This window comes from Protobothrops mucrosquamatus, unplaced genomic scaffold (assembly GCF_001527695.2).
Source record: "Protobothrops mucrosquamatus isolate PMUCROS unplaced genomic scaffold, P.Mucros_1.0 scaffold24, whole genome shotgun sequence".
NCBI lineage: Eukaryota > Metazoa > Chordata > Lepidosauria > Squamata > Viperidae > Protobothrops > Protobothrops mucrosquamatus.
In genome coordinates this window covers 1,913,000-1,925,196 of record NW_015386409.1, presented here as the reverse complement: position 1 = coordinate 1,925,196, position 12,197 = coordinate 1,913,000, and the positions used below count along the sequence as shown (strand labels likewise).

The 12,197-nt window shown below is 36.9% G+C and overlaps 1 protein-coding gene across 1 annotated transcript in view; it reads right to left on the bottom strand.

The window, feature by feature from the left end:
* The window catches only part of TTC39A (tetratricopeptide repeat domain 39A), a 30,536-nt gene that overhangs the window by 8,067 nt on the left and 10,272 nt on the right, over positions 1 to 12,197 (bottom strand). Inside the window, exons 5-12 of the mRNA XM_015810867.2 lie at positions 11,869 to 11,933; positions 9,782 to 9,881; positions 7,343 to 7,408; positions 5,264 to 5,372; positions 3,463 to 3,530; positions 3,304 to 3,363; positions 2,180 to 2,341; positions 23 to 114 (exon numbers count right to left, since the gene is read on the bottom strand). Coding sequence (XP_015666353.1) covers positions 23 to 114; positions 2,180 to 2,341; positions 3,304 to 3,363; positions 3,463 to 3,530; positions 5,264 to 5,372; positions 7,343 to 7,408; positions 9,782 to 9,881; positions 11,869 to 11,933 — 722 coding nt within the window. The remainder of the gene's footprint in view (positions 1 to 22; positions 115 to 2,179; positions 2,342 to 3,303; positions 3,364 to 3,462; positions 3,531 to 5,263; positions 5,373 to 7,342; positions 7,409 to 9,781; positions 9,882 to 11,868; positions 11,934 to 12,197) is intronic.

Sequence of the window (12,197 nt, the reverse complement as noted above, 5' to 3'; positions counted from 1 at the left end):
ATTTTGTTTTCAAAAATCTTACCTAAATAGCTCAACTTCATCGTCTCCAAAAGGTTTATAATCTTTTGGTCCAAACATGCTGAGGTAGGCAGCTTTCATAAATACATAAGTAGCCTAAAAGAAAAACAATACTTTTGAGATATATTCATGGTCATTTGCAATACAACATGCATATCAATAATGTTGAAGCCAGAAAGGAGCAGAAAGTGCATTATTTTCTAGTAATGGGAAAATAACTGTTCTTATCAGCAAGAAAATATAAAATTACACAGAACTGATTTGTGAACAAATGAATTACACCTCAGAATTTTTCAGAGTTCTGTAAAAGAACATAATAGCTTCCTTAACAATATACTATCTAATGCAACATTATAATGGGTTGTTTTCATAAGGATCCATTCATAATTATTTGCCAAGGATATGATACACAGATGAATAGTTATATAATTTATTAAAAAGGAATTTGCATCAGTTCTGTCCCCTCTGCCCATTTCTTCTTCTACTTAGTTACCTTGGTTCTCTTAATGTTGGTGTGAATTCATATGCTTAAAAACACAAAAAAGGACCATAAGGTTATACTACTAGAATAACAGCACTACTTTTTTACATAGCTATTCTACCTGTGTGTTATTCCTGGGTCCTCTCCTTACTGGAATTGATAAAATTTTGGCTTTTATCTACACAGACTTCCATTGCAGAACTTAATGACTAAATCATTTACATAATGGGCCTGTTATTTTTAAAAGGGAAAACTAAAAACCCCTGGAAAAGAGTAAAATGTAATTCCTATATGGCCAGTTCTAAGATTTATGCCAGGGAGGATTCAAATTTAAGTGGGTTATCTGGTCACTTTAAAATAAAAATAATCACATGTTGATGCACAGTCAAAAAAAAAATACTCTTAATTGGTAAATTTTAATTCCAGTTCCTCAAACCTAAGAAAAAAACTCATTTGTATTTGTGGGAAGACAATTATCAACTATACTGTTCATGGGAATAAAATATATCTGATCAGTATGAAATAAAAAGGGTTCTTATCCAGTTAGGCACAAACTTTGAAACTATCCATTCACTGATTGGGTTCATACATCATATTAAGATATATGGGTAGTCGACTCATGACCACAATTGAGTCCAAAATTTATGTTATTAAACAAAACAGTTGTTAAGTGAGTTTTGCCCTATTTTACAACTTTTCTTGCCACAGTTGTTAAGTGAATCACTGAAGTTGTGAAGTTAATAATGAATTAGGCTTCCCCCATTGACTTTGCTTGTCAGAAGGTCTCAAAAGGTGATCACATGAATCCGGGACACTGAAACCGTCATAAATACATTGCAATTGCCAAGTGTCTGAATTTTGATCACGTGACCACGGGGATGCTGTAACGGTCGTAAGTGTGAAAAACAGCCACAACTCCCTTTTGTCAGTGCTATTGTAACTTTGAGTGGTCACTAAATGAACGGTTGTAAGTTGAGGACTATCTGTATGTTATATATTAGGAAGCATTTCTATAAACCAAACTGGACATTCCCATTTAAACTGCAAATACTATTTTGTATTAATTAAAAAGGAAAGTTAACCACTACTGTATGATAAAGTCAGCAGTACATTCCTAAACTGCCCTCCGGTCCAGAAGTAATGCTATTTTATTTTTATTCTGCAGAAGTCAGTCAAAACTACTTTAAAGATGTCCTGGAATACATTTCTTTATCAGTTATATAATTCCGTGAGCAAACCTGCATTGTTTGTTATCAAATACAGGTAGTCGTCAACCTTTGACCACAATTGGGACCATAATTTCTCTAGCTAAGCAAGGCAATTGTCAAGTGACTTAAGACAATTTTATGAACTTTTTTGCCATGGTTATTAAGCGAATCACTATAATTTAGTGAATCACATGGTGGTTAAGTGAATTCAACTTCCCCCATTGACTTTGCTTGTAGGTAGCTGGCTAGGAATACCACAAATAGTGATCACATGACCCCAGGATGCTGCAACCGTCATAAATACATGCGCCTGAATTCTGATCACTATGGGGATGTGACAACGGTTGTAAGTGTGAGGACTGGTTGTAAATCACTTTTTTCAATATTATTGTAACTTCAAGCAATTGCTAAACAAATGATTGTAAGTCAAGGACTATCTGTAATCCTGCCCGCATCATTGTTTTTAATTCACCTTTGACCAGATGTTCTCTTTGCTAAGCAGATCTGCATAGAAATATGCCATCTTCCACTGGCGTTTGTATGTGAAGCACCACATCAGTTCCCAATAGCACATGTGATGGAACTGCTTCCAAAGCTGCTGGGCTTCACAACATTCCTCAAACCTTCTGATGGCCTGAAAAAGCAAAGACAAATATAAGCCTGACTGGATATTAATATAACTTTAAAACATGTGTTCCAAACATTCATTAGTCTAAGAAACTAACACTAATATCCTGAAACAATTACTGAGAAAATAACTGTGTGGGAAGACAATACAGAGAAAGTATATGGTATTAATCATTTCCCTTACAACCCAATATTTATTGATTGCTTTTTAAATTTATTCCACTGATCCTCCCAGCAATTCAGGGTAATATACATACATAGTTTTTCAGCATGCTCCCTTTATCTTTACTGTGATCTTGTAAGGGAGGTTGAATTGAAGGAAAGGGATTAGTCTAAGATTACTTCATAACCAAGTGGCATTTTGAACCTGTATTTCTTAAATCTTAAATCAACCATTTACTCCTAACATTATCTTTGAACAGGGTTTTTATTATAATACAAGTAATAAAATAAGCATTTGAAAAAATAATTTAATCACAATTACTCACAACTGAGGGAAATAACAAGAGAAATAAATAAAGAATCCCCTGTGTATTCTTTGTGTAATGCCTATCTGTATTTTCACTGCTAATTTTACTTTCTTTTACCTTGGTTTCTATCTTTTACCTTGCTTTCTTTCTCCCAAGATTTTGGGACTGAATTCCTCAACTCAGTTGTATGAAATCTATTTTCTTAGGGTGTCTGCTTCCGCAAGGCATCTAATCAGGACTCTCTGAGAACAAAGAAATTCCTAACTTCCTCTCCCCATAATTTACAGCCCCCTCCCACAGTCTCTATGTTTAGAGTCCTTAAAAGACTCCAACTAGCCAGCATGCTAACTATGAGGCCTCATGTACAGCGGCTCAAAATTAACGATCTCCTTAATCCACTATAGAAATTATCTTACACTCTACTTCTTGTGATCATAAATTATTTTTTTTCTTAAACTGAAATAATAGCATGGGAAGGGTAGAAAAGCAGATTACTCACTCCATCAATATTGCCTCTTATTGTTTCTATTCTCCCTGCAAAAAACAGGAATATGGCACCCTAGAAGAAATCCAAGAGAAAACATTAGTTTTTTGCAATTTTTAAAAAATGAGGCACTGCACAACAGTATTTGGTAGATCAACTTAAGATTTATCTTACTTTTGGATATCGAGTCAGGTAAGGTTTGAGAAGTTTCTCTGCTTCTTCAACATTTCCTTTACCTGTCCCTGGATTAATTGGGGGGGAAAGTAAAATAAACTGAAGAAAAATTGGTAGCGCAAGTCTGGCTGAATTATAAAAATGAAACAGTAAATGATGTACTTGTAATATAGTAAGACTCCTTTTATTGGATTTGTATAAACAAATGAAAGGGCTTGCTCTTTTCACAAATACCGTGTTTCCCTGAAAATAAGACCCGGTCTTTTTTTTTTTTTTTTTTTTGCCTCCAAAAGAGGAACCAGGTCTTATTTTCGGAGTAGGCCTTACCTCATCTCCGGCACTGACAGCCCCACCCAGCCGGTCCACTTCTTCTGGGGCTGAAGATCTGCAGCTGCATTCAGGCCTGTATTTTGCAGTCAGGCCTTTCCAGAAGGCCTAAGCAGCCAAGTACCAAGCTATGGATTCAGTCTATAGCTTGGTGCTCGGCTGCTGAGGTCTTGCAAAACTGAGCTATGGATTGAATCCATAGCTCAGTTCTTGGTTGCACAGGCCTTCCAGAAAACCCTGTGATTGAAAAATATAGGCCTGGCTGCAGAAGAGGCCTCAGAAGAAGTGGCCAGCAAGGAGAGGCCTGGCTGCAAGGTTAGTGGATGCAGGCTTGATTTTTAGGTGTGTGCCTCACCCCCAAACTAGGGCTTATTTTTGGGATAGGGCTTATATTAGGCCCACCCCCGAAAATCAAGCTAGGGCTTATTGTAGGTGTAGGCCTTACTTTCGAGGAAACACAGTACTTTATTTATTTAACAATTTATAGAGCTAACAGTACATTTAAAAAAAACACAAAGAAATCCAAAACAAAAATGAAAAAAACTGTAACAACAAATCATTATTTATTTATTTATTTATTTATTTATTTTATTTAATTTATATCCCGCCCTTCTCCCGACGGGACTCAGGGCGGCTCACAACATATTTAAAACAAAGGCATATATACAATCCCCCCCCTGTAAAACCGAATTAAACCAAATTTTAAAGTTGTGTTATTTCGAATTCCTTAAAATGAACCCAGTATAAAATCCTCCCTAGGCCAGGTCCGCTTGCTGAAAAAGCCATGTCTTGAGGGCACGACGGAAGGTAAGGAGATCCGGAATCGTCCGAATCTCAGGGGGTAGTTCGTTCCAGAGGGCAGGGGCACCCNCAGAGAAGGCCCTCCCCCTGGGGGTCGCCAGCCGACATTGCTTGGCCGACGGCACCCTGAGGAGACCCACTCTGTGGGAGCGTACCGGTCTATGGGAGGGAATCTGCGGCAGAAGGCGGTCTCGGAGATAACCGGGTCCTATGCCATGAAGCGCTTTAAAGGTGGTAACTAACACCTTAAAGCGCACCCGGAAGGCCACAATATTCAATGTGCTATGACCATGGGGATGCTGCAATGGTTGTAAGTGTGAAAAACGGTCATAAGTCACTTTTTTTAGTGCCGCTGTAACTTCAAGTGGTCACTAAATGTAATACCTGTATTTACTGTTTTTTAATTCTAACAGTATTTCATGCTTAAAATCATTTCAGTGCAGCTATACAAATTCGATGAATTTAAAAAACTATACCCATTTAAAAGTGGCTTGTACTCCCTGAAGATAAGGACATTGTGAAGAACCAACCAATCACACCTGAAGAATTCAGAATTATTTTCAAATGGTTAATTCATTAAAATAAAGTTAAAATAAAGTTTGCAGTGAACCTGAATCTTTCCTATATCGGATTATTTTAAAAAGTCAGGTTTAGAGAAAAAAGGAAATCCTACCTAGCACAAAGGTCAGGAAGGTATAATAGCACAACAGTAGCAGAGTACATAGCACAGATCTAAAGCCACACATTGATGCTCCTTCTTGAAGTTGCTGCAAGCCATATTTCTGCAACACAGATAAAGGGTTACAAATTAATCACATCTTAGCTTGCCTTGTCTGTTCTACTGCAAGGAAACCAAAAGATTAACATCTCTCAGTATATCAGACCTGCATCAGATAATTAGATGACTTACACAGCTAGCCTGAGAGGAAATACCAACCATTATAAGTTGCCCTAAATGTTAATGTTGTAATTAGTCATTTCTTTTGTGAAATACCATATGAACAAAGTACTGTTTGTACACAATCTGTCTTACATATAGACTAAGTCATGCTGTCTTTTTACTGTAGGCATGTGGCTGCAAAAAATTGCTAAATCATGATCCGTTACATTTATGCAATCGCTCTCCCATAATGTTTACGCATAAGCTATTGTAGCAAATGTTTATTTTATTGCTTATTTTTTCTGATGGGATATTAATGACGAAAAGCTCTAGCGTCAGACTTGATTTCTTTAGAAGGGGTCTTAATTACAAATGTCTTTTTGGTATTAATGTTATTTCAGTATTTTTTTAAAAATGATAATGTAAGCAAACTGGAACCAAAAACGTAACAACAAAATCCCTTAAAAATTGCTCCTCAAAGAAATAAAAGTCAACCTTAGAACAATCCAGAATAACTGAAGAGACAATTCATATCAATCTTCCAGGCATATAATATAATATAAGCTATATTTAATTATAACTTTAATCTCTAAATAGCGTTTTGTCTATGCATATTGGTTAGATTCACTTTTTAAAAAATCTCCCCTACATGTTTCCATGTGAGAATCCACCATGAATAAAATCTGAAGATACACAGAAAACAAGCATAGGAAATACTGGAATGCCACAGAAGAATAACAGCATGAGGAACTTAGGGTGGAAGAACTGATACTGAATGGCAGAATTAAGATGAATAATAGATTATCTAAAGATTAATTATAATAATTTAGCAACCAGTTTCTTGATTTGAGAATACAGTTGCTCACTATTTATAGAGGTTCTTTTCACTATTATTCCAAAAATGCACCTCCTCCTTTCATCATAAATAGAATTTCCCTCTTCTAAAACCAGGAACTGTAATTCTTACATTAGTTAATTACTTTTTGAGGTAAGAATCCCAGGCAATTAATGCAAACTTGGATTAAGGATTAAAATTCAATTTCCTGTTAGGATTTATTGAGTTATTTGGATACATCTCTCTTTTTCTTTCCCTTTCTACAACAGATTCTCATCCGTAAAATAAGTGTAGTCTATAGCCATTTGATAAAGCTAAATATTATTAAATGCATTCAGTTTATGGTAGGCTTTTGGAGGGAATAAAACTGGAACTACAGCAGCGTTGCATTTATTATGTATTTATTCTATCACTAGGCTAAAAAAATAGCACTCCCAATGCCTCAAGTATCTTGTGGCCCCATCCTTTGATATGCCCATCCACAGAGCAAGGATTAAAAACCATGGGAAGATGCATGCAAGAGGGATCTGCCATTTGCATCTGTAAAATATAAGCAGTAACAAATACAGTCTTGTCGCATGTACTGTACCTCTTACAAACAATAATATATGAAGCACAGGTAGTCCTCAACTTACAAACACAATTATGTCCAACATTCCTGTTACTGTGAGAGACAGTTGTTAAGTGAGTTTTGCCTCATTTTATGACCTTTCTTGCCAGAGTTAAGTGAATCATTGTAATTGTTAGCAACACAGTTATTAAGTGAATCTGACTTCCCCATTGGTCTTGCTCGTCAGAAGGTGATCATGTGACCCTGGGACACTGCAACTGTCATAAATATGAGTCAGTTGCCCAGCATCTTAATTTTGATCACGTGACCATGGGGATGCTACAACAGTTGTAAGTGTAAAAATGGTCATAAATCACTTTTTTCAGTACTGTTGTAACTTCGAATGGTCACTGAATGAACTGTTGTAAGTCAAAGACTACCTATACTCTTTGTCACTAATGTGTTGCAGATTAAACTAAACACTTGCCTTATTTCCAGAAAACCCAACAAATTCCAGTAATCGTGCGATCCTTGTTGGCAATATAGATAGAGTCTGGAGCGGGTGGGAGAAAGAAAGAAAAAGAAACAGCTTGCCCTCACTAAATTTTATAGAAGTTCTTCATTAATAAAAGAACTTACAGTCTTTCCATTACACTGTAGTTCATATCCACTGAAGTCAACTTCATCTTCCTGCTCTTTTATTATCCTTAAATACAGCACAAGTAGAGCTTGACTTATGATCACAATTTAGTCCCACAATTACATTTGTAAAACAGGTCACCATGTGACCAGATCTGATTTTTATGACTTTTTGTGGTGCTTGTTAAGTGAATACTGCGATGTTCACTTAATAACGTGGTCATTAAGTGAACCAATTTTAACAATGGGGCGGGTTTTGCCAGAAACTGGAGGTAAATACCAGTTTCCAGCAAAAGAAACATAAATTGCAGTCACGTGACTACAGGACACTACAAACAGCTGTAAATATGGGCTGGTGGCTGAGGCACAAAGTATGACCAAGTTACTGATGTGGGAGGGGGGCTAACTTGAGAACTTCAAAAATGGGGCATAAGTAATTTTTTGAGGATCCCTCATAACTTCAAAAGCTTGGTAAGTGGCCAGTCATTAAGCCAAGGGCTGCTTGCATGAAAATTTCCTGTTACCAATGAAGGAGAATATTTGTAGCTCAGGGTTGAAATGAGGGGTCCTTGGTGCTCTCTGTGCTTGCTTGTTTTCCTGCAGACGTTTCATTACCCAAACTAGGTAACATCATCTGTGCTAGTCCTGATGATGTTACCTAGTTAGGGGAATGAAACGTCTGCAAGAAAACAAGCAAGCTCAGAGAGCACCAAGGACTCCTCATTTCCTGTTACCGCTCAGAGTCATCTGAGGGAGACTATTTGGTGGAGAGAAGATTGTACAGAGAAGATTTCAAGGAAATATGCTGTTCTATACTTATTTGGCTTCAAAGCAGTTAGAACCGAAGAATCACAATCTTGAAACAAAAAGATGGGCAATAAATTTCGTAGTAAATGAGATAAACTCTTTTAAGACAGCATGATTTGGGAAGAAGCCTAGTATACTCTCCCATACAGGACTGCTTAGTAGAGGAACCCAAAGATTTTAAGATTCAGCACTGCCCGTGAAGCATTGTAGTGAAAGAAATTTACAGATGAAGCATATAGAGAAAATAACAGGATGTGTTATAGAGACAACATGAAAAGAACAATTGGGTCTCTATAACAATGACAACATTTGACAATTTTGCAGCTGTTAACTGATGAGCTCCAAGATCCTATATGGCCAATACCAGGGGTAGGCAACCTTGGCTCTTTTATGACTCGTGGACTTCAACTCCCAGAATTCCTGAGCCATGTTGGCTCAGGAATTCTGGGAGTTGAAGCCCACGAGTCATAAAAGAGCCAAGGTTGCCTACCCCTGGCCAATACCAACAGTATCACGAGTACTGGCTAATAAAGCAGTTTCCTTACTAGGTCTATAGCAACAGCATGTAACCTGGGAATACCTACCTATACTATATGCTTCATAAAGAGCAGGGGAGGAAAAATACTGTGGAAGTAATTTCTTCACAGAGGCATTATTTTTCTTCAAGCCTTTAAACTTTCAAATAAAAATATCTAGATCTAAGCGAATTAAAGAGTTTTAGGAGGCAGCTGATGAAGCTAAAAATTCTAAAAAAAACTAAAGCATTTATAATTGAAGTTTCCTTCCTGTGTGAAACTTGGAATTGAAAGCTACCCTTCCTCCAAGTATACAGAATGCTGCCTATGAACTATGGCAATTATTGATAACTTTTTTTTATAATGGAATAGCTTGAATGGATCTTGGAAAAGTATTCAAGTTCAGTTTGAAGCTTATGTTGTTCAGCTGTATATGTTCCTTAATGCAGGGAGTACTTATAACAATCTGATATATTTTTGACATGAGTTACATATGCAATAGTGGTGAATATCTGTAGCTCGGGTATAGGATGAGGGTGAAGGTTCGTTCTCCGAGCTTGTGGGTTGGTTCGCCAAACGTTTCGTTACCAGGCTAGGTAACATCTTCAGCAGAGTTTAAGGGATCTCAGTGTCAGTGTTCTTCCATTTATAAGGGCTTCACCCACACCTGAAGCCCTTATAAGCAGAAGACCACAACACAGACATCCCCTAAACTCCGCTGAAGATGTTACCTAGCCTGGTAATGAAACATTCGGAAACCAACCCACAAGCTTAGAGAACGAACCTTCACCCTCATATGTTACATATCTGTGATGGGACAATATCAAAATAAAGTGCTCACATGAAAGAGCCATTGCCATTGCCCTGAAGGACTATTTGCTGGTGCTCTACATATTAGCATCAGAATAATTGACACAAAGTTAAAATAATTCTATTTAAATATTTATTAGAACTTCAGTACATACCAGATTAAATGCTCCAACTCCCAACTTTACACCAACTTCAAAATGGGGGTGATTTTCTCCTTTGACGTAATTGGGAGACCGTATTAAATTCTCCAGTACCCTAGCAAAACCAATTATCTCATTTTAAACAAATTTTTAAGCATAAAAATAAAAGCAATATACAACATTTTCACATACTGTAATTATTAAGGGCTACTAGTAATAATTCATTTTGGGTGTCAAACATGGTGCACGTGTCACCAATAAGCAAAGAGACATCTTCCTTGGCACCTACATGGTTTCCTATGTCATCTGATTTTTAGAAAGTGAATAGAACCCAGTATTTCAATTTTAACATGAATTGGAAGCTAGGGTGTTGCAAAACTAAGTGTCAGCCTCTAGCATGTTTTTAATTTCCACAGGGTCCCCAAAAGCATTCTCTGAAAATAACAGTGAGAACAGCTACAGGCCAATGCATTGTTTAGAAGGTGAAATGTTAACTATTTTGCTCGGTAGATGTCATGTTGCCATTTTGTGAATGAAAAAAAACTTTCTATAGCAGCCATTTTGGTGAGCTCACCGAATTTAAGCGACGATTATTAGCCCAGGGACATGAGAAAAACCTGATGTTATTTGTAAATAAGCACGATCCACATTTGGACTTTTGGGGAGGAGCTCCACCAGTTGTGGGATTCAGCCAGTTCACACCAGTTTGGCAGAACCGGTAGCTAATTTTTTGTTGCCCAGGCCCAGAATAGACTTCCGGAAGCGGCATCCACACAGAGAACCGGTTGTTCACATTTTTGAATCCCACCACTGAGCTCCACAATATGAAAATCCCTTCCACAAATGTGGGAAGAGGACTTCACACACTTTTAAGCATACTTAAAGTATTTTTTAACGCTTTGCCTCCTGAGAGAGCATTCCATGAAGCCTCTCAGATTTCCCTTCAAGACTGAAGATGTAATTAACTCTAAGCTTGGAAACAGAAGTTCCAATGATAGTTTCGACTAGCCTATGTAGTTGCTCTTTCCAATACTGAACATTTAGAAAGAAGACACAGAAGTCCGGGAAGGTCTTGAAGTTCGTTGATCTGGGCCTGACTAGCCTATTTATCCACATGATGGAGAAGAAGCAATGGTTCTGCAAATGATGGTTTTTAATTGTGATTTTGATTGCATCAACTTTTTCTACTTTAACAGCTTTTGTTTCATTGCTATATTTTTCAGATCATTTTACTGTATTTATTGAGTGCCTTAAGTCTGGTGAGAATTCTAGAATAAAAGATTGTACTTTAAACACATTAAATAAAAATAAAATAAAATAAATTAACAGCACAGATAGTCCTCAACTTATGATCATTCATTTAACACCAGTTCAAGGTGAAGACAGCCTCAGAAAAGTGAGTTACAACCCATCCGTAAAGTTATGACTGTCACATCATCCCTGCAGTCACATAATCTCAATTTAGGCGCTTAGCAACCAACTTGCATTTATAACAGTTACAGTATCTTAGGGTCATGTGACCATAATTTGCAACCTTTGCAGACAGTATCCAAAAAGCAAAGTAAATTGGGGAAGTCAGATTCACTTAAAAAGTCTGATTCCCTTAACAACCATGGTAAACATCAGATCCAGACATCTGATGATTCACATAACGCCCAAATCAATGAACAGCTGAAATTCTGATCCCAATTGTGGTCGTAAGTCAAGGACTCTCTGCAGTATTAAGAAGAGACTCAGGAGAACCCCTTCCTGACTTGATTGTGGAATAAGAGAGAAGGAAGGAGTAGCACAATCAGATTTACAAGAAATATAGTTCTGATCTTCCTGTGGAGTATGTTTCCTGATCTGCTCTACCTTAAAGGACTATGTGACGAGTAGAAGCATTTGCTTTTCAGAACTATCTAGAGCAGGGGTGTCAAACTCGCAACATCACATGACGTGTCATGACGTATCATGACTTTTTCCATTGCCAGCAATGGGGTAGGCACGGTTTCATCCCGACGCTTCCGACCCATGGGCCGACAGTTTGACACCCCTGATCTAGATTAATAGTTTGTCACTGCAAAAATACAAATTATCAAACAATTTCAAATACCACATACCTGTATATTTGATAACTATTTCTTATTTTGATGCTGCCTTTCACAAAGCTAATTATGTTTTCATCCTAAGAAAAATAGAATAGATTGTCTATTTCAGTTTATTAGTCAATTAAATACTCTTGCTTCAGATGGACAGTGACTAATTATGAGATAATTATTTGGTAAATTGCTAAAACTCAGTCTAACTGTAATAAAAAAAATCCACTATTTAGCTATTTTGAAAGCACACTATGAGAGTTACCAATCTCATTTTTTGATAAATTTGATATATTAACAGGAAGTTGAATTGTTCCTGCTAAAATATACTAAAATATACTAAGAAAATACCC